The sequence below is a fragment of the Sparus aurata genome, chromosome 7 (assembly GCF_900880675.1).
Source record: "Sparus aurata chromosome 7, fSpaAur1.1, whole genome shotgun sequence".
Classification (NCBI taxonomy): Eukaryota; Metazoa; Chordata; class Actinopteri; order Spariformes; family Sparidae; genus Sparus; species Sparus aurata.
In genome coordinates this window covers 8,036,038-8,062,364 of record NC_044193.1, presented here as the reverse complement: position 1 = coordinate 8,062,364, position 26,327 = coordinate 8,036,038, and the positions used below count along the sequence as shown (strand labels likewise).

Below are 26,327 nucleotides of genomic sequence, written 5' to 3'. Positions count from 1 at the left end.
GGTCACATGACATTAAAGCTACTGAAAAGAACTGCTGAATTTTCATAAAAAGTAAACATATAAAATGGAAAAAGCAATAAAATGCATTCAAAAGAGGGGTTTCCTGTATGACTTGTGTAGTAATACAATTCGGCATTGGTTTGGAGTCAGTGGGTCACATGACATGGAAGCTAGTGAAAAGAAATGCTGAATTTTCATGATAAATATTCATACAAAATAGAAGAAGTACTAAATGTGATAAAACAAAGGTGTGTCGTTTTTTCCCCATTCATTAACACCATTCGGCATAAGTTTGGAGTCAGTGGGTCACATGACATGGAATCTATTTTAAAAACCACTGTCAAATATTTTTTTCAAAATAAATACACAACATGTAAGCAATCGATATAAGTGTGCTAAATGAAATGAGTTTAGTATTATGTTTTTAAAATAATATTCACTAATATCATCAAGGCAGCATTAAGAAACATTGTTTTTGTGTAAATCAAACAAACAACAGGATCATTTATTGATGGTCCCTAAATCAGCCTCTCTGGGAGGAGAGCTGACCGTCCTCCTGCTGCCGACACCCGGTCAAACTGAGGAAGAGACGCCGCTGGGAGTGTTTGTCTAATATCTGACCTAAAACTAACTTCACCTCAGTTCAGATCAATACATTATTACTCAAAGATAAAGTGAAGCTGTCACTTTTCTTTACCTGTTATAAAAGAAGAGTTTCATCTCCAGCAGTTTGGTTTCCTCCCTGCTGTTGTTGTTCAAAGTCTTCAGTCCGTCCTGAAACCGCCGATCAGCCTCGAAGTCATAAGAATCAAACCTCGAGAAGACAGACTCCATCTAAACTCCGATTAAAGGTTAATTAAACTGAATATCATCACATCTGACAGACAGGAATCAGAGAGCAGAGCAGCACTTCCGGTGTTGTTTTTATTGGCATCAACAAAGGTTCGTTAAAGAAGGAATCGAGCTGAGCCGAGCTGCAGCTGCAGCGCCCCATCAGGTCACATCCGGTACTGCAGCACGGTCTATTTAACATTGTGGTGGAAGTGAAAACATGAAGTCAAATCTGTAGATTTCAAGTAGAAATCGAGATATTTTACGTTCTTTCCATTTTTTTTGCAACTTTATACATTTAACTTTAGTTTATTTAGAAGCACATGATATAAAACTAATTTGTAATTAATCTAAAAACCTGTTGTTGTGTTGTTATAATTGGTTCTGTGGTCAGTAGTTTTAACTGCAAACAATGATAAAAAAATAAATAAAAATTAAAACTTTATATATATATATATATATATATATATATATATAAAAAGAGGAACACTTTTAGTTGAATTCAGTTTTGATGACACTTTTCAGAAACCTCTTTAACTATCTGTTTATATTTTTATGTGGTTAACTTGTAACTGTGTTCATCATATTTCAGAGTCAATATTGATTGAGAAATGTCACTTCCACCATGTCCTCCAAATATAAACAAAGTAAAACTGTATGAAATTGTGTTGTCCTTTAAGGTCAGTTTGTTAAATTGGTTATTCAGTCATGAAAACGAAGAGAGTTTGTTTATTTCGCTTGTTTAGGCATAAAAAAAACAATCAGATGATTATGAAGAAGATCTGATTTGATTAACTATATAAATTCACCAATTATTAATGATGGTTATTATTATTTTCTTGTAAACGACAGCACGTGTAAATGAAGAATCAGATAATTGAGGGTTGTTTGCTGCACCTGCCTCTTTATTGTGTGTGAGTGTGTTTTTCCCACCTTTCCACTGTGTGAAACTGGGTTACGCTGAATTGAAGACGCTCCACTGGGAGGTAACCCACATTGTTGTGTGTGTTTGTGTGTTATGTGTGACAGGTTTGCTGAGCAGAAACGTGACACCGTGTGATTGTGTGACTCCACCAGTGGCTGCGTCCTTGACCACAGTCGGCCAGCTGCCACTGACAGGAGACAGAGTATTTCAGCTGATCTGCTCGGAGAGAATCTGAGCCCTCCATGTCGCTCCAACATTTAACATCCAGGTGTGTAACAGAGCTGCACCTCCATGAGCTGGCTGCAGTTTGTCAATGACGGTGAAAGTCACAATCAGAGAGAGCGAGGGTGTGGGGAGGAGATCATGCTCCTTACAGGCCGAGGAAATCTTATCTTATTAACTACTTAGCGCCTACTTTTTCTTTTTTGAGCGTGTGACGTAACAGCCAGCAGCCCCTTCCTGCAGATTTAACGCGTTTCTGCACCTTAAATAAAAACTACTCATTTCAGAAGACTGATGATATGTAACGTCTGTTAAATTGCTTCCTTTTACTGCTCTTAGTCTATTCATCTGTTTCAATTCCTCTCATGTGATGTCTGTCTTCTCTCTGTCCTTTACGGCTTTTATTTGTTTTTAATCTATTTATTATCCCTTACTCCTTTTACTGCTCTTAATCTTTTTATCTGTTCACAGTTCCTCTCATGTGATGTCGTCCTCTTCTTCCTTTATTGATTTCATTACTTCCCCTCACACTTTTTTTTTTCTCTTTCATTTTTGTCTCTTAGCTTCTTTTTGTTTATGAACATGTTCTGTCCTGCCTTCTTGTTTTAACTCACCTCAGACTAAACTTCCTTGTGTTTGGCGTGACTCTTGTGTGTTTATTCTGTATTACTGTCTTCCTGAGTTTCCTGCTTTTGCTTGTTTGTCAAAGCTCTTTGTAAACTCTGCTTCTAAAGGCGCTACATAAATCCTATAGTTTATCATCATGTAGATGAATAAGATCACGACAAAGCTGGTCCAGATCTTAGAAGTTTATTCATTAAAACATGAGGTTATTCTCTACAAAGTAGCACAAAGATAATATAAAATGTATTTGTGGATGACGATATAAGTGCAGAATCAGTGTCACAAAAAGTTTTAAATTGTATTTATGATTGAGTGACTGAAATCATCGTGACAGCTCTCCTAAACGTCCCACAACCAGTCTACCTCCCAGTCCTCCCAGTTCAGCCATTACATTTTAAATTCCTTCCCAGTGGCTGTAACCGCTCCCAGCTGTCCAGAAGTATCAGCCGAGCATCTGACCTGCTCCGGTTCACTCGCAGCTCTGAGAGTCTGCAGCCGCGCCGACTGGAGGCGAGTATCTTTGTCGGAGAAGTCTGCTCTGGTTGGACGTGGGTCTCTGGGTGGAGCGGGAAGAGCGAGCGAAGCAGAAGGTCAAAGTGCTGCTGGAGCTGCAGTCGTAGTTTCCATCCTGGTCAGATGGAACGAGAGAGAAGAGACGAGATGAGAAACACCGAAACAACAGATGTGGTATACAGTACGGGTTGGATGAAGCTCAACATACTCCTGAGTGTGTGTTTGTTTGTTGGTTTGTCAGCAGGATTAAATAAAAACTGCTGAACAGATTCCCACTAAACTTAGATTGAGGAAGGGTCCCGGCCCAGAATAGACCCCGATAACTTCTGGTGCTGATCCAGATAAAAAGGGACGATCAAGTAATGTTCGCCTGCTTTCTTTGACATTAGGAGGCTGTTTTTTTTGGACATTTTTGTTAATTTCTCAGGGATTATCCATGAATCTTGATGAAAACAATCGTGAATGATTAGCTGGCTGGTATCTATGACGCAGAGCCAAATAAAAATCCAGATCTCGTGGATATAAACACGTTTCATCTAATATTGAATTAGGTTTAAAGAGGACTGTTGGTCATTGGCGGAGGTATGCACTCTACTGAGTTGTCATTCTAGTTTGTTTGTAGTCTGTAACTAACAATTATTTCTATCATAATTTTCTATAGCACTTTTTATGAGTGACTGAGTGACAACTTATTCTAGAAAGCGACGCAGGCAGCCATGTTGTCAGTCACACTCACCTCTGTGGAGGAACTCTGGCTGTGTCGAACGCTGCTGTTCAGACTGCTCCCCTTCTCCTCCCTCTGGGCCCGGCTCGCCTCCTCTCTCTGCTTCATGAACCTCTGGTTGACGATCCTCGTCACGCTGTCCGTCCGGTGCAGCGGAGCGGCTGGAGGCCTCGTTGGAACGCGTTCCAGGTTCTTCAGGACGCTCTTGGGCTTCTGACCTGTCACCGGTACCGGTTTCTCTGCCCGGCCGCTCACCCTGCGCAGGAACTCTGTGACCATGCCGTAACGGGGGCCGGCTGCAGCTTTACTGGGGGGTTTGGTGCTGCTCAGAGAGCCCTGGGTCTGTCCTGCACCCACTCTGAGACTGGTCTGTCTGGTCCACGCAAGGCCACTGTGGTTTTGGTGATTCAGGTTCCACAGGGCTCGATCTCTGGAGGTGCAGGAGGAGGAGGAGGAGGAGGAGCTCAGACTGCCGGCTGAGGGAGGGGAGGATGGAGCGGATGCAGGCTGTCTCCGGTACGGTTTAGGTGAGGAGGTGGAGGCTCTGGACCCTCTGCCTGATACACCGTCCAGTGAGGTGGAGATGTGATGAGAGCGGGCGGAGACGAGGGAGGTGCTCAGGACTCTGGAGGGACTTCCTCTCACGTTGACCGGCCCATCCGTCTGCAGACCAACACTCACCATCTGTGGCTTCATGTGGGTCTGAGTACCGGAGCAGGCCACGTCCACCCACTGCCCCTGAACTCTGCCCCTCTGCTCTGAGCCGACCTGAACCGTCTGCCTCCAGCTGGCCGTCATCTCCTTCATGTCGTCGCTCAGGTTGGCAGACGAGCCCAGACAGAGCTGAGAGAAGGAGGTCGGCGGCGTGCACCAGGGAGAGGCGGTGTTGACAGACTCTCTGTCTGCAACGGGGCTTTGCTTCAGCTGAGCCAGCTGGACCCTGCGAGCCGACGGGGGGCTGTAGTAGATGCGAGAGGCCGACTTCTCCGGGGCAGTGTGGCTCCTCTCCAGGGACATCTGCTCAAAGTCGAGATCAGGGAAGCTAAGCGGCATGATGAGATGGTCCCACGTCTTAACGGGGTCCTCTCGGTCCAGCTGGGCAGCCTCCTGGCTCACATAGCACCAGTTCTTCTTCGTACAGCCGTGCGGGGAAAACTGTCGGCGGAGTCTTCTCACTTTTGTGCTGCACAGTCTGTGAAAACAGCAGGTGATGAATGAACCAGGACCTCAGTGAGCTCAGGAACAAGGTGGACAAGATGTGAGGGCTGAAAACACTCACCTGTCAGCTTCAGACTGTCGTTCATCATGAAACATACTACTGACGGCCCTCTGGGCAAAGACAGAAAAAACACATATTAGCTACTGAATTTATCATGGTTTGTTTTGTTTGGGTTGTTTACTTCCTGTTTTATTTTGTAGTTGTGCCACGTTTCACTTTTTACTTCCTCCCTTTGTCTGTTTTCCCACCTTTTGCCTGTGTTTTCTCCTCACTCTTTGTTTGTTCACCTGCATGTCTCACCTGTCCCCCCGTCCCGTGTTGCTGGTTAGTTTAGTTTTACACTCGTTGATTGCTGTTTTGTTTCGGAGACCGTCTGTCTTTGTTGCATGGCTTTTACGATTATTTAGAATTTGGACTCACAGCTTCAGTAAAGCTCGCTTTTCGGTTTTCAATCTGCCTGCATCTGTATCCACATTTGGGTCCTCACCATTTTGCTATTTTAATAGAACTTCATGTTACTTAATGCAGATCCACCACTTGTGTCCAGACTGAAATATCTCAATAACTGTCGGATGGATTAACACGAAGTTTACAGACATTTCTGATGACTTCCAGATGATGAACCCAAATGTGTTTGGTGATCCCCTGACTTTTAATCCAGAGCCACCATGAAGCTCATATTTGAGGTTTTAAGGGAAATACGCCAACAGCTGTTGAATATATTACCATGAAATGAAAACATCTCTGAGGCTTCAGTCCTCGATAGTAATCACAGATTTGAAAAACTCTCACTAGATTTGTTGTTTTCTTCGCTGTGCACATTGTACAAACATGATCTGACTGCGTAATCATTTTGGTGATCATTTGATTTATTAATCAGGTCAAGAATTCAATTTGTCCAGTACTTTGTTTTATGACCAAATATCTGCTAAACTAATCACATTCTGGTTAGCTTTATCTTTGTATTTGGTGTTTATCATGCTGACAGGACTTGTGACTCACGGAGTTAACATTTAGTTTAAAGCATCGCTGTGTGCTAACACTTAAGATGTGGAAGTCACAGTTTTCAAGCTGACTTGACAGAATATATGACTTGAGACTTGACATATGAGTTAAAGTCTTGTGACTTGACTTGATGACCTGAGCGACGTTCCCTCTTTTCATTTGTTTTTGGTTTAGTTTTTAGTTTTGATTCCAGTCTGGCTGTCAGCATTACACTGTTCAAAGGTAATGGGGGGGATTTACATCAATTGAGAAGAAATTAAGTTGAATTAAATGATTTTTATTTTTGATTGATTCCATTTATTTCCCTGAATATCACTGCTGTACTTTCTGGACAGATTAAATGAATTAGCCAATGACATCATTATAAGTATCTTGTCTTTTTCTTTAAAAAGACTTGATACTGCAGGTAAAGCGACCTTGATTTAGGAATCGATTTAACTTGACTTGACCTGAGAAAATGACCGAGGACTTGCTTGAGACTCAGACCAAATGCCTGGAGTCACGTGTGTTGTTAGTGCAGCCTCACACAGCTGCTAGCGTGGCTGAAGAGATGTTTTTTCATGTCTGATAAATTGCGTCTCTGAGGAAAAGGCAGATTACAGTCTAGTCAGCAGAGTAAGGACGAAAAACAACCATTAAAGAAATAAATCCGACCCTTCAGAGGACATCTTGAGTCGTGCTGTGCAAACACAACATTTCATTGGCAGCGACTCAAATGCTAGATTAGCATTAAAACTCTCTGCTGATTTGTATCTATCAGAGCGGGTGGAGTCCAGGAGCTGTGAAGAGTTTACACCCATGCATCACGTCTGGACAATTCAGAGAGTCGGTCGAGTGTTTTCACGCAGCAGATTTGAACATACTGTCCTGTTTGGCTGCTGCCTCGACAGGAGATTAGCCTAAATACTCTGGCATCGCTTCATGATGCCTGTTGAACCGCCAGGAGGACGTTTGGCCAGAGGCGGATCATCAGCAGGACTTCCCGCTGCATCACGCACCATCCTCACCTCAGCTGCCTTGCACTGTTTGACCTTGGTGTCATCCCGAAGCTCCGAACCGAGGTCCTGCAACAACCCCCGCAGCACCGACATGGTTTTGTCTTTACCCTGCATGAAAGAATAAACCGACATACTTAGATATTCAAGATATAAACCTTAGCTTCGAAAACGTAAACAATTTGCTTGATTGTATCACCTCGTTTCCCTCCAGCCCAGGTCCGTTCACTTGACACCACTGATGGAGGATCCCCAGGATCTGCAAGCAAAGACGCATCTTTGGCTCCCTGCAGCTGTGGATGAGCTCCCATTGGAAGGAAGTGGCTTGTCTCGTCTGTTTCTCTCTCTCTTCTGCACACTCTTGCCTCCTTAGAGCCTCCACATCTCCAGAGACTTTCCCTAAATCGTCGCCCGTTAGAATGGTCTCCACCCGCCCGATGAAAGCCAACAGCATGGCCTGCAGGAGCTCCAGAGCCTCGTTCAAGGGCCCCGGCGGGAACATCTTCTGCGTCTTCCTGTTCAGGTCCACCTCCGTCGGGGAGGTGAAAGCGCACGAGGGAGGCGAGCAGTGGCCGTTTTTTGGAGGCGTCATCAGGAGCTGGATGGCTGAGGTCAAGATGCAGGAATGATCCCTGAGAGCGAGAAGCGCTTCAAAGTCCTTAACCTTCATTCCTTTGAGAGCGCCGTCAGGATTCTTGTCGCTGTCGCTCTCAGGACTGTCTGACGGGTCCCACTCACCACCCACGGGACCCTCTCGAGTGATGTGGCAAGCAGCCATCGTCCCGTCTGCCTGTGATTGGTTGCAAAGTGAAGATGTCTCACTTCTATCTTTCTCTGCGTCCTTCGTGCACCCTGTTTTCAAAATTCCCTCTCTGTCCTTCAGATTTTCCTCCAACACATCCCGATTCTCCTCCTCGTCCTCTTCCCCTCCTCCCCCTCCTCTCCCCGTCTTCTCTCTCAGGTCGCTCATTTCTGCTCTGAGTCCGCGGTTCTCCACCTCCAGCTCAACGATGCGCCGGCTCAGGAGTGTGGCCTCCTCCTCCACCAGCTTCAGGTGAACTTTGACCTCTGCCTCCCGGGCGTGGGCGGAGTTTTGTTTGCCCTCCAGCGATTGGGTGAGGTCTACGTCGCCGTAGGCCGAGCGGTATTTGGCGAGCTCCTCGCGCATGTTCTCACTCTCTGATACCAACTTGGTGAGCTTCTTGCACATGAGAGCTAATTCCTCTTTGGCAAAGTGGAGCTGGCACCTGAGATCAGCGCTGTCATCCTTTTGGAAAAAGAAAGAACAGTGTGTATCATTACGACAAGGACGATTGCTAAGTGGAGAGCAACACGCAGTTTTTTGACACAAATTACAAACCTCGATCTGTTGAGAGAGTCTCTTCTCAGCCTTACTGGATGTTGATCGGATGCTTTTCTTCTTCAAAGTGCTCTGAGGAAAAAAATCATGGCAAACGGCTTCATCAAGGGTGAAAATTAACAGTAAATTAGCAAACAACTTACATCCAACTTTCAGCCACTTTGTAAATGCCATGTAAATCCTTTTAGATGTCTCAACAGCACCAACCTGAGACGTCTCTATATGATATACTGTAAAAGACAACTTTATTTACAAAAACAAATAAAGGACTGGTTCAACATTTCTTACAGAGGGTTTAGTAGGACAATGGATACCCCTCTCCTATCAGTCCATTCAGTATAAAGCTGTGGCTAGGAGACAGTTAGCTTAGCTCTGCTGAATGTCATGAGATCCGCTCACCAGTACTTCTAAAGATGTCCGTTCAAACCACCAATTTGTGGGTTTGAATGGTTACGGGTTATTTTTCTTTGTCAGGCAACTTTCGGGAGTTTTATCAGCCACAAACTATTGTTTTTTTGGCTTATGCTAAGCTAAGCTAAGCTAACTGGCTGCAGCTTAATATCAATAACAACAGTGGTATCAATCTTCTCATCTAACTTTTAGCAAGAAATCGACTGAGTGTATTCCTAAAGTGTTGAACTACTCCTTCACATAAATATCATTTATCATATTCATCATGCTCTTGTGCTACTCGGAGATAGCCGGCCATTGTGCGACTTGATCCAATTTTTTGTCTTGTGTCTAGAGTCCTTCCCTCTTCTCTACATGAGTGAGTTTATTCTTCAGTCTGAGCATGAGAGGAATGTGAGCTGCAGTCACCATTGTCTCGCTCCTAAACACGAGGGCAGGATGTCACAGTGTTAATAATAGTCATCTTCAATAGGCGAGAAGGAGTCTTTTAAAAATCAAGGTCAGTGGGCCCATAGGCTGCACGGATCCTCACTTTTGTTTTTGTTGGGGGATGTGCAGCCATGTTGTAACCTGACAGCCCTGACTGAGTCTCCATTCAAGTCTCACAAACAGGGTCACAGACAGTCCAGTTGTAGTGCGAGTCTCTGCAATTTTCATCTTCCTTCACATCCATCTAGACTGTGTTTTGTGCTCCTAGATTAGGTAATCTAAGTGGATTTGGGATCAAAGGGACTAGCAGCTGTCTCCGCTGAGCGGACCAGACTGAGCTCATGCCAAAGCACCGAATCCTGGATTAAACCAAACACGTGGTCCCTGAAGTGTACGATCGTTATCGAGGCGGGAAGGGAGGGAGAATAAAAGGTGGAAACTCAATGGCTGTCAGGGTGTGGTGGTCACTGTTTGATGAAAGCATGTGACGGGATGGTTGTAGGTCAGTGTGTCGCCCTTTTTGAATGCCATAATACACACTGATCCAGATTTAGCCGAGCTTAATAGAAGCAGAAAGAGAGAAAGCGAGAGAGAGAGTCTATTTTTGTAATCTCTCGCGCCCTCTCTCCCTTTTCTGTGTCCGATCAGCTGAGGATGTTCAGCTGTGCCTGAAGTTCAGACTTCAGCATACCAGGCTGCTTCATCCAGCCCAGGCTCCAGGCAGCTGCCGGCCGAGCCCTCCTCTCATATCATTGATCTGCAGCAGGGTCATGTGTCGCCTGACATCAGGGTGACTGAGGGATGAGGCGGACAACTGGCCGGGATGGGTGCAGCTGTGTAGCCGCAGAAATGGAGAGGAGGAATCCTGACCGGAGGGATGGAGGCAGCTTATGTTTCTGTCAAGATGTAGGCTGAATGTCTTGACCCAACATAAAGACTTATTTAAGATCCGCTTCAGCATGCTTTAAGATGTGCAGAATATTCTCCTTTGAGTTGTGTCTGATGTGTTTTTCTACATTATTTCTACCGTAAAGCACATATCTAAAATCTATGAAAAGTGTCACACTAAGCACGAACATCATCCTGCACAGTGAAGCTCAGACATCCAGTTTTTACTTCTTTATTGTCGTACCTCTCTGGCTTTCTCCACCTCAGCATGTAACACCTGCTTGGCCACCTCCAGTTCCTGTGTCTTCTCACGCAGCCCCTCGTTCTCCCACTCCAACTGGGAATTCTTCTTCCGCACCATCTCCAGCTCGTTGTACAGCCGGAGGGACACACTCTTTGCAACCTGTAATCAAAGCACACAGCCAATCATTGAACCTCAAATCATTGACAGATTAGTGATTTGTTAGTTTATGGTAATATAGTTTTCTTTCTGGTCAGCCTTTCGTTTTTTTATTTCTTTTCACTTGTTTTGCATCTGTAGTCGTTGCGACCTCTTTGTTGGCATTCTGTGTCTTTCTGTGGTCATTTGATCTCTCTATAGGTGTTTAGTGTACCTTTATAGTCATTGTGCATGTCTTTGTAGTTGTTTTGTGTCTCTTTGTAGGCATTAAGTGCCTCTTTGTGGTGGTTTTGCGTCTCTTTGTAGTCTTTTTGAGTCTCTGTCTGGTCATTTATTGTCTCTGTGTAGGCGTTTTGCATCTCATTGTAGGTGTTTATTGTCTCTTTGTGATTGTTTTGTGTCTCTTTGTAGTTATTTAGTGTCTCTCTGTAGTCGTTTTCTGTCTTTTTTCTGTTTTTTGTGTCTCTTTGAGGTTGTTTCACATCTCTTTGTAGTCATTTAGTGTCTCTTTGTAGTTGTTTAGTGTCTCTCTGTAGTTGTTTTGTGTCTTTTTCTGTTTTTTTTGTGTCTCTTTGAGGATGTTTCACATCTCTTTGTAGTCATTTAGTGTCTCTTTATAGTTGTTTAGTGTCTCTCTGTGGTAGTTCTGTGTCTCTTTGTGGTTGTTAAGTGTCTCTTTCGGGTCGTTTTTCATCTCTTTGTGATCGTCTCACATTTCTTTGTAGTTGTTAAGTGTCTCTTTGTAGTCAATGTCTGTCTCTTTGTGCTAATTTTGTGTCTCTTTGCGGTTGTTTTGAGTTTATTTGTGGTCTTTTTGTGCCTCTTTGTGGTCATTTTGTGTCTATTGTAGGCAATTTGCAATTCTTTGCAGTCATTTTGCATCTCTTTGTTGTTTTGTATCTTGTATCTCATCTTGCCTCACTTTGTGGTCATTTCACTGACTACGCAACAAGAAAATTGAGGTCAGGCTCAGGGGCTGTGTGCCACCTTGCTTCTCTGGACCTGTTTGCGGTCAGTCCATTCAGAGTCTATCCATGGCTCCAACAAGGCTATGTGCTCTGAACCTTTTGACCCTGGTTGTACTTTATTTTGTTACCTTAGCCTGTTCTCTGCAGCAGTTGGTTCTGGTAAAGCTGATAGATTTTACAAGAAATCCTTCTAACAGGAATTCACCATATGGGTGAGTGAGTGAGGGGGTGAGGGGGTGAGGGGGAGGCTGTCGGGAATCCTACACCACCACGCACACCGCCGCTCAAAGTGAGAGTCTGGCTGCCATCACACACAGTCTCATTTAACAACAGGACAATTAACCTTCCAGGATGCTGATGAAGATTACTTTTTCTTTTATGGGTACTACACACGGAGAGCGACTCACCACATAATTACACCTCGGCTACGACAAAAATATAAACAGGATGCATGATGAAGACATTTCAAACTAATGAAATGTCTGTGGTGCTGACGAACAGCAGGAAGTAGTTTACAGCAAAGAGAACAGGCGTGACTCAGACTTCTGTCGAAAGATTACAGTCCTTCAGTGTGTCACAGCGTCACAAACACTGTTAGTGTGCTGAGACCAGATGAACAGAAGGACTCACAGAAAACCTTCACTTTGATGCTGGTGACTGGATCAGCAGTGATTCAGTTAAAGGCCAATTTGGGAGACGGAGCTTTTACTGTTGGTGCTGAGAGAGTTTAAACAAGACCACATGACCTCACACACACACACAAACACACACAGGGAGTGGGAGTTACTGTGATGAAAAGGGAGAGGACTTCTGACCTTGATGTCGTGCTCCAAACTCCTGACCAGCTCCCCGTCCACCTGTCCCGTCTGAGCCACGCGAATGCTGCGGCGCTCGGCCTTGCGGAGGCGGTACTGCAGGATGCGACAGGTCTTGTTGGCCTGCTCCAGCTGCAGCCGCAGCTCCTGCAGCTGGTAAACCTCCTCCTCCTGGAACATGTCGCGCATCTCCAGCATCTCGCAGCGAAGCTCCTCCACCTCATCCTGAAACAAACAACACACGCATATTAATAATCATTGTGTTATTTAAAAAGTGAGATGAAAGTAACATTTTTTATTGATCACACTGTTTGATGTGACTGGTACTTTGAAACCTATTAATATAAAAACATCTTGTGGTCTGTTTGTTTTCCTAGTAATTTATCCTTCATATTCTACAAGTGTTGTAAAAGGTGCCCAAAAGTCACACTTGAGCAAAAGTAAAGATATTGTGGTAAAATATCACCTTGCTAAAAGTGACAGTCACACATACAGCTAGTAACTGAGGAAAAGTATCTGATATTAAGTGTATTTAAGTATCAAAAGCACAAGTATAAAGAAGTAATAACTAGATGTACATGGATATATTGTGATTTTCATCTTTTTTATTTCCCTTTTCTGTGCCAAGTTAGCAGACGTGTTGGTGTTGGTGATGTAGTTTACTGAGCAGACCTCTATAGAAAGAACTCAACACGTCACCAACACTAACGTGGCACAGAAAAGGTACAAAAAAATGTGAAATCATAATAAATCTGGTCATAATGACAAGTACAGTTATATTAAAGGAGAGTCCATCAGTTCTGCAAGCTGCTAACATACAGGAGCAGATATATACTTTAAGAGTCTAAGTTACAGGTTTTGGTGAGCGTTTAACGAGAGGACATCACTAACTCCACTATATAGTAGATAAATAAATAAATAATTATCTATTTTCACAGTCTTACATTAGTTTTATGACAAACTGCGACTTTCAGAAGATGAAAAAGAATATTTTGACAAAATTCAAATTGGATCAAAAAATTATTCGTCTCTCTCCGTTCACAATGTTTTTCTCCCATGTGGCAAACTGGAAGGGGCATGGCTTCAGCTCTCTATAAGGACAGATGCTACCCAGTTGCATTGTGGGAAATGTAGGATTTGTTGTGTTTTTGGACTAAGAATTAGGATTTCTCCGCCTCCGTTGCTTCTGTTATGAACGTTTGTTTTGGCATCGCTCTCTTTTAAGTCTCACAAATTCATGAAAGTAAAGCTGTAAATCACAGGAGTTCATCTTTAAATGCTTAAAAACTCCCTCTCCCTCTCGCTGCGCTCTGATTGGCTTAGATTGACCTATTTTTTTTTTCTTCAAGTCTTCACTCTTCTTACTACACAAACAGCAGCATTAAGCTCAAGTGACAGTGGATAGAGCAGAACCTATTTATATAGGGCGAGACTTACACATTAAATGGACTTCCCAGCAGTCTCCATCACTCACACTACATTTACTGAAAATAAAATGCATCATCTTCTAAAGACTCTTGCTGTAACTACTGATTATTATCTTTATTTCAGTATGACGTGGAAAGTGTAATTTAGTGATTGTAGTGTGAGTGATGGAGACTGCTAAGAACTGATTATTAACTTCATTTCAGTATGACATGGAAAGTGCGTCTGGTGATGCCACAGGTCACTGAGTCAATAGCGAGTATTCACTTTTTATTCTCGCCTGAGAGCTTAACCTCACTCGCCCTGCGGCCGCTAATGAAGACTGACATGGGCATTTACAGAAAATCGGCTCTGGTGCTCAGACACTCTTAGAACTAATGAAGGAACAACAAACAAAACAACAGGCAAATATGTCTGAATCAAGATGAATGCTGTCCAGATATCCTGTCAGGCAAGCCGAATTAGACAAATTGAATTAAGTCAAATTGGGTTAAAAGTGAATTTTGACCTACCTTCAAGTATTCGTTCTCTGATCTTAAATCGTCCACCTCCCTGGCCAGATCTTCTGTTGTTTCTCCCATCATGAGATCCATAAACGACCCGGAGGAGTTGAACAAACAGGGAGCCCCTCCGGCAGCATCCGGCTGCAGAGCGCAGCTCTCTCTCGCCTCCTTTACGCACGGGCTGCCGTCTCCTTTCCCTCCGCTGTCCGGCCTCTCATAAGCTCCCCCGTCTATCCAGCTTAAATCATTGTCGCAGCTCGGGGAGTCGCGCTTGTTGCCCTCCGAGGGGCAGTCGGATATCTCTGAGCTGCTGTCTGAGGAGGAGAGCTTCCCTGACAGGCAGCCGGAGTCTTTGCTCAGGTCCTCTGAAGTGTTGCTGGCGTCGGACAGCTTCCTCTGCGCGCCGGGGCTCCTCCGGCCCTCCACAGTGCCACCTGATGACACTTTCCCCGCTCGTTTTCCCGACTTCCCCTCCTTCTCAGAGTGGCACTGACCTGACAGCGAGTCTTTGGAGAAGGAGCCACTCTGAGCGTCTTTATTAGACTGATCCTTCTTCTTCTTCGGGGCAGAAACCTGCTGCTGCGCCCTGGGTTGTTTCTGGCTCCGGGGCGCAGTCTTTGCGCTCTTGTCTCCGTCTTTGTTCATCTTGACTTCTGTCCGCAACTTTTTCAGGTGGAAAAAGAGGGACGCTGATTATTATTATTTTTTTAATTAATCATGACGTCTCAGCAAAAAAAGTTGAAACTCTTTAAGTTTACAGCTCACAGTTCGCCGAAGACGTCCGACTGGTACCTCTCCATCCCAAAGACTGAAACTTTGCCAAAAGCGCACAGAGACGGAGAGCAGGCAGTAAGTGACAGTGTCAGACTCAGCAGCCTGGTAATGACTTCCGGTCACCAAAATAAAACCATTTCATTGACCCATGACGAAAATGATGTGCAACTTTGGATTTAATTTGATTTACACACAATGGGATAAATAATGTATAGAAACATTTTTATGAAAATTCAGCATTTCTTTTTAATAGCTTCCATGTCATGTGACCCAGTGACTCCAAACTAATGCCGAATTGTATTAATGAATGGGACAAATAAGACACACCTGTTTCCGTTGGATTTTAATGTTTCGTTCATTTTATATCAATAATTCTATCAAAATTCAGGATTTCTTTTCATTAGTTCCATGTCATGTGACCTAGTGACTAATATATATATACACTAGTGATTGATTTAAATTTGAGCTGTATTTGTTCTTCATAATTCTCCTGACAAAACATCCATATTGTACTTTTTTGTTGCTACAACCACTGCTATGTTGTTGTTGTTGTTGTTGTTGTTGTATAGTGCTAAAATATAATAGTGATAACAATATATAATGGAAAATTGAAAATGTTATGAACAGTCAGTCAATCAATCAACAGGCGTATCTTATTTGTCTCATTTGATGATATAATTCGGCATTGGTTTGGAGTAACTGGGTAACATTGCATGGGATTATTGTAAAGAAATGCTAAATTTTAATAATAAATATTGATATGAAATAGAAGAAGCAGTAAAATCCAATAAAAAGAAATGTCTCGTTTTTCCCTTTTATTTGCAAAATCCAAACTGTTTCCGGTCTTACTGTGTCTCTGGGTGACTTGATATTAAATGAACGATGCTCCTGAAAGTTTCCATGTTCCCCTCTTGACTTCTGTCATACCACATGTCAGGCAACTTGTCATTCATCCCTCTGAGCATTCAAAACTTTATTTATTCGGCTTTTAAAACTCTGCTCGTCAAAAGATCCTGAAAACATTATGTTCAGTATTCACGCTTGTCAGATGAAAAGGAATCATTATAATTATTATAATATATTTCATATTAAATCCTATTCAATGTACAATTCATTTGAAACTTGTGATTTCATATGTGTAGTATTCTTTTCTTTTATTAATAACATACTATTCCGATGGTGTCTTGGCATTAAACACGGAAATAAATAAATAAAATAAGCAAATGAACTAACTATACTGGTTATTTACATATACATATTTTCCGTTGACACTTTGAGTTTAATTTGAAAGTTATTCTCTAAATTTTGAGTTACTAACACGGGTCACTGATCACACGTGTGAAGCTGCCACCTTGTGGATCACTTGAGCACTAATTTGGTTATTTATTCAAAATGTTGTTGTGGTTCGTTGAGCAGTCTGATGTTTGTGGAACAGTAACAACTTCAACCACATACAGCTGATTCATTCATCGATAAGACATAATCCGCTCTTATCTGGACGGTGAGGCTTTAATAATTTAAGCAACATCATCATCACCAGCATCATCATCATCATCATCATCATCATCACCAGCATCATCATCATCATCACCACCGTCATCTTCAACATCATCATTCCAGGTCAGAGAATGATTTGAGTCATTGTATTTATAGATTTTCTCATTAGACATAGTTGGTATGCCTTCTAAAATGCCAACATAGAGGGTTTAAACGTATATTTAATAAATCAACAATCAATTCAGATCGCTGATGACGTAGTACAAAGTAAAGAAAAAATTGCCATTGAAACAAAGAGAAACATCTATATTCATGAGAGACTGGATGAAAAAACAACAAAAATGGTCATATGTGCATCTGATGGATGGAAATGTTAACATACTGGAGCGGATGAATATAACAATAACCTAGATATCATTTGGATTGTTCAGGTGCCTCGTCAGTCTCCCTCGTCACCACCTGCCCTCTCATTGGACACTGAAGTGGGAGCGTCTAGACAGATCAGGAACTTGTGATTGCTCAACACGTTGTCAATCAACACATCGGACATAGATAAAATAGTAAAGAACAGGCAGATGAAACGTGAAACTGTGAAAATCCTTCTGTTTTCCATGGAGTGCAACGTCAACATGTGTAATTAACAGCCTACTACACTACATTATACAACTATTGTATGTGAGTTAATGGCAGGATGCTTCTATTTATTAATTTCTTTACTCTGGAGGACTTGTTTAACCTGTATTATTCGAGAATCATAATTCATTCCTGTATTATAGCTAAATGCAAATAATTAATAACGATCAAAGGTATTATTCACATCAAGAAGGCCGTTACTTACTAATTTATTAGAGAGTCAGTTTCAAATGTAAGCTTAATTATAAAATTCTGGAATAGTTTTAATGTTTTGATCATATTTTGGCATACAGCTTAAGAACAGTATTTTAATAATACGATATCTATTATTAATCATCTGCATATTTATATTTAATCCTTTAATTTGCACAGAATCTTAACAAATAAAGTTAATTTTAAGGAACTATTCGAAGGACATGATGTTATCTTGCCATTTTTAAGGATTTATGTGCCCTTAAAACCCTTAAATGTCCATAAAATCAACCAATCAATACAAAAAGCTTCATATAAAATAATAATCCATCTGTTAAACCATAGTTGAACCCAGATTGCAGGAGTCACGTCATCAGCCTGTCAGCGCTTCTGGACTGATCTTCTGCTCTTTGACTTCTATTTCTAGGCCGCCGCTGGCTGCGATCTGATTGGTCGCCGGAGCCGTCAGTCACGGTGTCCTTGACGCCTACTTCCGCCCTGTTTCAGAGGCAGAGTACTCATCGATTGTTTACGTTACTAGCGAAGTAATTTGACCTTAACTCACAGGTACATTACATTGAACTGTGCTTAAATCGTCGTCTCAGTGTCTGTATTGGTAACATTAGCGTTTCTCTGCTGTCTGACCTCCAGCTGACGTTTAAACTCAGTGCAGCAGCGATGCTAACGGCTAGTTAGCCGGATAGCTAGCAAGCTAACTGACTAACGGCTAAGGTTCTTTGGGGAACAGAGCTGCTCTCAGCTAGCCTCAGTAGAAAGCTGTCGTTTTTTTTATTCATAGCACGCACTAATTAATGTCTGGCTTTAACCACGACACCCAGCTGCCACGCTTGTTGTTAACGAGTCCGTGCTGTTGCAGGTTGTTTGTTTGGCTGTCTGTGATGCTTGGAGAGAGGCTGGGCTGCAGGGACAGGCCGGTGGTGGAAACATGACTTCTGAGTAACGCATAGTTACTTTCTGTGCTCAGTATGAACAGCGAAGAGGAGTTTTACGACGCTGAGACAGGTGAGACGGGCTGACAGAGTTCTCATGTGGTCGAATATATTCGCCTCTTCCTTCCTTCCTCCCCTCACTCCTCTGTTGTCTCCTTCAGGGCTGGAGTCAGATGATTCCTGTGAAGTCAGTTTTAAAGATGCCCTGGTGTTTGACAGCAAGAAGGTGACTGACGGCAGCAGCACAACACATGAGAATGGCGTGTGGGAGCGCAGGTGAGTCTCCGTGCAGACGTGTGGTATGCAGGCATGTATGTGTGCATGTCACCACATGACCATAAATGTCTGTAGGTGAGGGGTTCACACGTGTAGGCGAACTAGGCCATAGCAAGCACACTTTTTTTTTTTTTTTTTGCTGTTAACCAGTGAGCACCTCCTCTACAGAGCATTTGGAGTGAACTAACAATATTCATCTCAGAACATCTGGATTGTGATTGAGCGAGTTGTGCCCTGTGATGATATCCTGCCACCGTTTGTGCAGAGGAGACAGCTGTTAACGGATACATTTTCACAAGGTTTTTTACGGTTTTTACTTATTTCCTTTTAAAATGTGCACCAGGAAAACCCTGCCCGCTGAAATGATCTCCAGAAACAATTTCAGTGTTTGGAGTATACTGAAGAAATGCATCGGCATGGTGAGTCCTACCTGTCTCCTTATCAGACTAAGTTATGTAAAGCTGTTCTATGCAGCTTCTCAGAAAACTTGAACTATAAGATAAGATTAGACTATTCATTCCTCAGCAGGGATATTCAAGTGTTACAACACCGTAAGAGTTATAGGCAGAGGGGAAAGAACTACACTGACTGAGTTATAGCTACAAGACAAAAGTCAGATGATATAAAATGAAAAAGACTATATACTATTTTTCATTTTTAGAAAACTAAATAAAAATTGCCTGCTGAAACCACCTGAAACCAAAGACAATCTGATTTATAGTCATTGTGGGTTTCATGCGGTGTATTTTATAATTTTTTGATCTATAATTGAATACTTACATGCCTCTGCTCTCATCCCAGCGCTAACAGATCTGTCATTACTGAACACTTTGCTCTTTTCTCTGCTCAGCCGTCTAAAATCGGCTTGGAAATTATTTTTGCAGCCACCTGAAAGGACCAAAATAGCTTGAATGAAGATAAAACATCTGTGTATGTCACTCCTACTGTTAAAGGTGGGAGTGTTTTTTTGTATTGTTGCATAAAAGATGCGGAATGAGCTTTTCAAGTAACGTTTCAGTGTCTGTCTTCGCCTCTGTGCATTCCTCCTCATTATCTGCTCGGTTAATCTTTTATGTTCTCGCATGCTTTTACAGGAGCTTTCCAAAATAGCGATGCCGGTTGTGTTTAACGAGCCGCTGAGCTTCCTCCAGAGAATCTCGGAGTACATGGAACACACTCACCTCATCCACAAGGCCTGCAGTTTGTCTGACTCGTTAGACCGCATGCAGGTAGAGATAACAGATACTGATTGTGCTTGTGTTAGACAGTCAGGTTATTTTTTATTTCTCTTTGAAATGAATTTCTTCTGTGTGAGCGTCAATAAAAACACACCTGCACAGATAGATGTGAAAAAACTTACTCGAATTTAAGGCTAAAATGAATTATGCATTACTTGTTTGATTAATCTGCACCTTTTTTTAGATTGTTTTTTTTTTTATGTCAGAAAAAACGTGAGAGTGACCCATACATATTACAACAAGTCCACATCTTGTTTTGTCCAAACTCAAAGATATTCAGTTTGAACTTTCTCATAAAAAAATCAACAAAGCTTCACATTTGAGAAGCTAAAACAAGGAAATGTTTGGTTATTTTGCTTTAAAAATGAACACTCAATTTGATGTCATTCAATTAACTCAGAATTCATTGCTGCTCTGATTTCCTTCATGTTTCTGTGGCAGGTTGTTGCTGCGTTTGCGGTTTCAGCTGTAGCGTCTCAATGGGAACGAACTGGAAAGCCATTTAATCCTCTGCTTGGGGAGACATATGAGCTCATAAGGTATTTGAGAAGCCTTTAGACAGTTTCGGCTCGATGTCTGACGGACTTGAATGAACCACAGTGTTTTTATTCATTCATGTTAATTTCTGAATGTTTCTTTTAAAGAGAGGACGATGGATACAGATTGATCTCAGAGCAGGTGAGCCACCACCCCCCTGTTAGTGCCTTCCATGCCGAGTCTCTGAAGCAGGAGTTCGAGTTTCACGGGTCCATCTACCCGAAACTCAAGTTCTGGGGGAAAAGTGTGGAGGCGGAGCCCAAAGGCACCATGACGCTGGAGCTACTGAAGTGAGTATCTGTGTAGACATCTGTATGCTAATGCACTTTTGTTAGTTGATGATGTTGTTGTGCTTTTAGCAGCGTTTGATGGTTTTGATTGCTGGCTGGCCATTTTTGATCCCTTGGTTTGCTTTTGTGCTTTTTAGCTGACTTTTATATTTAAACAAAACATTTTGCCTTAAAAAGAAAAAGCATTAGAGAGGAAAGGCGAGTTGTCGATACTTGGTTTTGGCTTTGGCTTTAAAACGAAATGGTGTCGGCTTGCAACAAACAATTGTATTACATCTACAACAGTATGCAGTTTTTTAATTTATAAACATCCAGGCCAGAAATAACAATGAACAGGATCCTGGTTCACGATCTTTCTCTGTCGAGGCTAAACCATGTGCTAAGATTTGTTTCTCAAAACATTTAGGTGAGAAAAAGTTAGTAACAGAATTTTGGTTTTAAAGTTTATCAGCACGACCTAGTTTAGACACTTTCACAACGACACAATCCATGAGAGAGAGGTCTGAGTAACAGCAGTCTGTAGTTTATATGATGGCCCTAAAATCTTCCAAATGGCACATTTTGCATCATCTGGAGAATTTCTGCCATTATAAGAGTGGGGGGCTTTGGGTGCAGGTAGAGTGTTGAGAAGTTTATCATTGTTTATTTGCATAAAGCTGGTTGAAAATCAGCAAAGTTAATGTGGGTTTTTCTCAAACTATTTCCTTAAGATTCTGGGCTTTTTTTTTTTTTTTTTTAACAGACATAAAGAAGCGTACACTTGGACAAACCCGATGTGTTGTGTGCACAACATAATCTTGGGAAAACTCTGGATTGAGCAGTACGGAACCGTGGAGATAGTCAACCACAGGTACAGTGACAAATACTTCATTTTAAGATTTAAACTGTTTCGAGCAGTGATTATTGATTGACATAGTAACTTTGGCATTAATTCATCAGCACGGGAGACAAGTGCGTGTTAAACTTCAAACCATGCGGCATGTTTGGGAAAGAGCTGCACAGAGTAGAAGGTCATATCCAAGACAAAAGGTAAGCGCACGACCACAAAGAATCTAAAGAACCAGCGGCTGTGATTAACTTTCTCTGAACTAAAATAAATATAATTTTTTTGGTGCAACCAGTAAGAAGAAACGGCGAGTGATCTATGGAAAGTGGACGGAGTGCATGTACAGCGTGGACCCAAAGGTCTACGACTCATACAAGAAGTCGGACAAGAAGACGACGGGAGAGACGAAAAAGCTGAAACAGGTGAGTGATGCTCAGCTTTTCAGTAGATTCTAAAATCTGATGAGCAAACTGACACCTGAGATGAAATGCTGCTGTTGTCCCGTTTGTCTTTGACGTGTTTTTATCTGTTTGACAACGTGAATTTTGCCCTTTGCTCTAAACGGTATCTTTTCCTTTCACAATAACATGCAGTGGCATTAGTAGAAGGTAAGGTAAAAGTGTACTTGATATCTGTAGTGTGCTACGGCTGTTGTCTAGTTCAAGTTATGTTCAAAGTGTAGTGTATGGTTAGATCATTGCCAGCACTAATCCATAATGTCTTGCAATGACATGCATTGTTGCTTGAAAAACGTGTTGAATTTGTGGCAACTGTAGTTCTGTGGATCACCTGTTTGCACATGAACTGTACGTACTGTCAGCTTCAGCTGTAGTCCATGGAAGATGTTATTTATCTGTGTGTGTGTTTGTGTGTGTGTTTAGGAGCATAGTTGTGAAGGTGAGGAGGCAGACGAGATGCCAGAAGTTCAAGAGACTGTTACTGTGATACCAGGAAGTGCCTTACTGTGGAGGATAACGCCGCGGCCTCCTCACTCTGCAGAGGTCAGTATCTCACACAGTGATGCCAAACATATGCTACACAGTTAAATAGGAAATGGACTTTGCATGTATTTTAACGGATATTGATATTAATCAGATTAGCTTGTTTATATATACATATATGAATGACGATGTTAACTCTCGCCCGTATCTGCTGGGCTTTCCTTCTGTGTAGATGTATAACTTCACCAGCTATGCCATGACACTAAACGAGCTGGAGCCCGGCATGGACAGACTACTGGCGCCAACAGACTGCCGGCTGAGGCCCGACATCAGAGCCATGGAAAATGGAGACATAGGTAACACCTCACATAAACTTGATGGGTTAGACTTTCACACATGCTGACAGGAGCTAAATCTGTACTGACACACATGACTGCAGTATTCAGGAACATCATGAGTCTGTAATAGCGTCATTATTCACATTTATTGGATAGATATAGATGCTGCATGTCTGTCCGTCCTGGGATCCCTACTCTGTGGCTCTTCTTGAGGTTTCTTCCATCATTTCCCCCTGTTAAAAGTGGCCAAAATCGAAGGACTGCTTCGCTCAATATACAGATCGTAAAGCCCACTGAGGCAATGTGATTGAGATTGTGGGCTGTATGAATGACATGCATTTGATTTGATTGTGATATTTTCTGTTTTTGTAGATGCAGCAAGTGTAGAGAAAGAGCGGTTAGAGGAGAAACAAAGGGCTTCACGCAGGGAACGCTCCAAGGATGAGGAGGATTGGTCAAACAGGTGTGTGTTTGAAGTCTTTATTACAAGGCTCAGCGTTGTTTTTAAGTTCTGCAAATAAAGGTTGTCCAATACCACTTTTACACCATAATTGGCATATTGGTGTATATGCAGCCTTTTGGACTTTTTCACATTTCCAAGAGAAGCGTTTTCCTTTCCTTTTTGTTTTGTTATTTCCTTGCTTGTCACCTTCGTCATCAGGAACAGGGGACAACAACAACAGGGAATAGTAGAAAGCAGCTCCTCATCAGACTGCATCCAGATCAATAAGTGAGACAACACATCTCTTAGCACATCAATGAAGACAGCACAGTTAACATATGAATTTCTGCTGTGTTTAATACATGAATAAAATAACTAAAAGGACTACACTTCTCACGTCAGTTTAACTGGAATAAAAAAAATAGTCTATTCTGCAGCCGTTTCTTTTCATGGTGCCAAGGCTGTCACTCATACTTTGCAAGCCGAATGCTCCTCAGACAATATTTTTGACATGTTGCAACGGCTGTACAACTCTACACACTCATGTTATGTAATCATTTTCTTAACCGTGTCATTAAAAACTGGTCGTGCATGTTTTCTGTCTTTACAGGTGGTTTCAGCAGGGAACAAACCCTCATACAGGAGCGGAGGATTGGCTGTACACAGGTGGATACTTTGACAGGAACTACACTGACTGTCCCAACATTTATTGACACAGGAGGTGCTCGGTGTGAAGACCTCCCCTCTGATAGGAATCACTTTATCGCTCAGCATCTAAGATCTGTGTCTTTGCCACGCTCAGACACTCACTGGTACTGTGTCTCTGTGTGAATCAGTGACAAGCTGATATCAGAATGTTGTCAGATTATGACTGTGAACCTTGTCCACAGGAGAAATGTAATATTAAGGAGAATTTTAGAGTTTTACTTACTGTAAATGTTGACATGTTCATCTTTATATGCCCTAATCATAATTCAATAATAGTCCACATGTTACTCACCTGTCGAGGGTTTTAAACCAGTCACGTGCGTGCGTGTGTGCGTGCGTGCGTGTGTGACCATGCTGCTGCAGGACGCAAAGCTCCGACTCATAGAGGATATATTTCCGTTTTAGTTCAGGTTGTCTACCATAATCTTACCTGTAGTTGTCCCACACACTTCTGTCCAGTCGCATTCAAATATCAGGGGTTATTTAAACACATCCGTTACTTTTATATACAACCTATTTGAATATTAGATGTCTATTTTTGGTTAGCTGTAAACATCCGTATAAAGTCACAATTGTGATCATTTTGTGTGAATAGAGACTTAACATTAGAGATGAAAGCTGCTCATAATCGTGTTTACTGACACAGTAAACAGATATTGTTGGTACATTATATTGTTGTCCACTGTAGACCTGTAGATGATGTGTATAATAATTGGTGCATGCATGGGCACCAAGACGGTTATTTACACAAGTTAAAGCCATAAAAACCTATTCTGCACTGAATATAATGGTGTAAATGCATTCACATAAAGCATTAAAGCGAAGGGAGTCTTGACACTATATTAACCATGTTGATGGGATGTTCTGAGCCTTAGTGAAAACAATAATAATTATATGTTATTATTAATTTTATTACTTCGATTCGGGGTGTAATCTTGCTCTAATATTTCTAAGTAGAGATATCATTATTTGGTGGCTGTAAACGGGAAGTAAAATGTTGCCATGTAGTGAGTTGGCTTTTAAGCTGTGGGCTACAGCTTGAAATCGAGTTTATAGGTCTTCAGCACTGCAGCATGTGTAGTATAAAGTCTTTTGTGGCTCCAGAGGAAGCTGTATATAATCTGATAATCTGCCTCCAGTGATGTCACCGAGTGGCTAAATTGCATTGAGGGTAATGTAGGCACACCAGGTTTTAAAAAGGAAGAAGAATACGTGGAATAAAATGGTGATGTGTTTACATGTAGTTTCCTCTGGAACCACAAAAGACTTTATATTACTTTTTTCACGTACACAGTAGTGAGATCTATAAACACACTTTAATGTTTAAAATTGCTGGAGTTACACTTTGAAAGTCTTCCGAATTACCTATCAGCAGATCCTGTTTGCAGTGTGACCGTTATTGCACAGACAACTATCACTGGACTATTTTGATACAGAGAAACATTTTAAAAGAAGATTTTTTTCAGACATGTAATGATATCCCCCAGTGAAAGTCACACTCAGTCTAACTATATGTGCTTTGACTGAGTTATGACTCAGAAGGAGTCGTGGAGAAGTAACTCTGAATGTTCTCACAGCTTTCAGTTTGATTCCTTTAGTCATTTTTTCCAACAATAAAAAAAAATGTTTTTGGGACGCAGCAGCAGCAGCAGCAAATAAGTCAGGATACTGTGGCCATCATAAACCTATGCAAACTGATCCACCCAGTCTGCCCTCCTGAAATGTGAAAGAATAGAATAAATCTCCTCTTTAGCTAGTAGCCTGTGTGCTTCAGACACTACAGAGGCAGCAGTTAATGAATGTTGTGTGCTCAATATATAACGCTAACATACATACAGCAGTGCGGTTCTTGCAGAAAAGAGATGACTTTTGTTTGCCGGCTCTAGCCTTGCATAAACTGCACATTTGAACGCTCACAGTCCATTGCACATAATGTATAGTGAAATATCGTACATCATGTCTTCCCCAAACTGCTCTCGACTTTCCTCTGAATTCAAAGCACTTTGTGAGGCCCGCACCGCGCTCAGAGGTGCGACTCGGTCTGATGGTTCCTTTGATTTCACCTTCTCTACCCTGTTATTTTGTCTAGCATCTGTTTGAAAATGTTTACATTTTATGTTCATTCATCTCGTGTTTTCCCTCCTCATACTGTTCTCCACACACAACCGTATGCATACATGGCATATTTGAGAAATAAATTATGGACTATTGAAACTACCTGCCTGTTTGAATTTTGCTTTCAGTAAATCACTTTTATCCTTTTAACAGCATCTTATGACACAGTATGTGTGTCATTTACATCAGTGATTCCCAACTAAGGGGTCATAATTTGATTAATGGGATGAAGAGGAAAACAAAACATGTGTCTGCTCAACACAGTTGCTAGAATCATTGTTGGCAATGTATGTTCCTGGAAACCATGGATATG

General features: G+C 42.0%; 2 protein-coding genes across 3 annotated transcripts; one reads left to right on the top strand and one right to left on the bottom strand.

Moving 5' to 3' along the window:
• Positions 1-2,772: 2,772 nt before the first annotated feature.
• On the bottom strand, positions 2,773-15,091 carry LOC115584412 (protein SOGA1). Its single transcript, XM_030421811.1, has 9 exons — positions 14,267-15,091; positions 12,330-12,554; positions 10,391-10,549; positions 8,419-8,490; positions 7,258-8,325; positions 7,071-7,169; positions 5,119-5,168; positions 3,852-5,031; positions 2,773-3,230 (listed from the first exon to the last, which is right to left on the bottom strand). The coding sequence occupies exons 1-9, from the start codon at positions 14,900-14,902 to the stop codon at positions 3,072-3,074; spliced, it is 3,648 nt and encodes a 1,215-aa protein (XP_030277671.1). The 5' UTR covers positions 14,903-15,091; the 3' UTR covers positions 2,773-3,071.
• A 2,698-nt stretch (positions 15,092-17,789) lies between these two features.
• Positions 17,790-26,116, top strand: LOC115585296 (oxysterol-binding protein-related protein 2-like). 2 transcript variants are annotated; one of them, XM_030423579.1, is made up of 15 exons: positions 17,790-17,920; positions 18,231-18,376; positions 18,465-18,579; positions 18,923-18,998; positions 19,674-19,808; positions 20,259-20,356; positions 20,462-20,644; positions 21,387-21,494; positions 21,584-21,673; positions 21,766-21,892; positions 22,352-22,471; positions 22,644-22,767; positions 23,122-23,212; positions 23,411-23,479; positions 23,802-26,116. In XM_030423579.1, the coding sequence occupies exons 2-15, from the start codon at positions 18,340-18,342 to the stop codon at positions 23,902-23,904; spliced, it is 1,476 nt and encodes a 491-aa protein (XP_030279439.1). In that variant the 5' UTR covers positions 17,790-17,920; positions 18,231-18,339; the 3' UTR covers positions 23,905-26,116. The 2 variants fall into 2 exon arrangements, with proteins under 2 accessions (XP_030279439.1, XP_030279440.1); XM_030423580.1 differs by lacking the exon at positions 23,411-23,479.
• Positions 26,117-26,327: the final 211 nt, after the last annotated feature.

Bases quoted from the DNA above. Each gene is read 5' to 3' on its own strand.
- LOC115585296 (XM_030423579.1), top strand. From the start codon at position 18,340: ATGAACAGCGAAGAGGAGTTTTACGACGCTGAGACAG. The intron at 18,999-19,673 runs GTGAGTCCTACC...ATGCTTTTACAG, and splicing joins TGAAGAAATGCATCGGCATG to GAGCTTTCCAAAATAGCGAT. The intron at 20,357-20,461 runs GTATTTGAGAAG...TTTCTTTTAAAG, and splicing joins GAGACATATGAGCTCATAAG to AGAGGACGATGGATACAGAT.
- LOC115584412 (XM_030421811.1), bottom strand. From the start codon at position 14,902: ATGAACAAAGACGGAGACAAGAGCGCAAAGACTGCGCCCCGGAGCCAG. The intron at 12,555-14,266 runs GTAGGTCAAAAT...TGTTTGTTTCAG, and splicing joins CAGAGAACGAATACTTGAAG to GATGAGGTGGAGGAGCTTCG. The intron at 8,326-8,418 runs GTTTGTAATTTG...TTTTTCCAAAAG, and splicing joins GACTCTCTCAACAGATCGAG to GATGACAGCGCTGATCTCAG.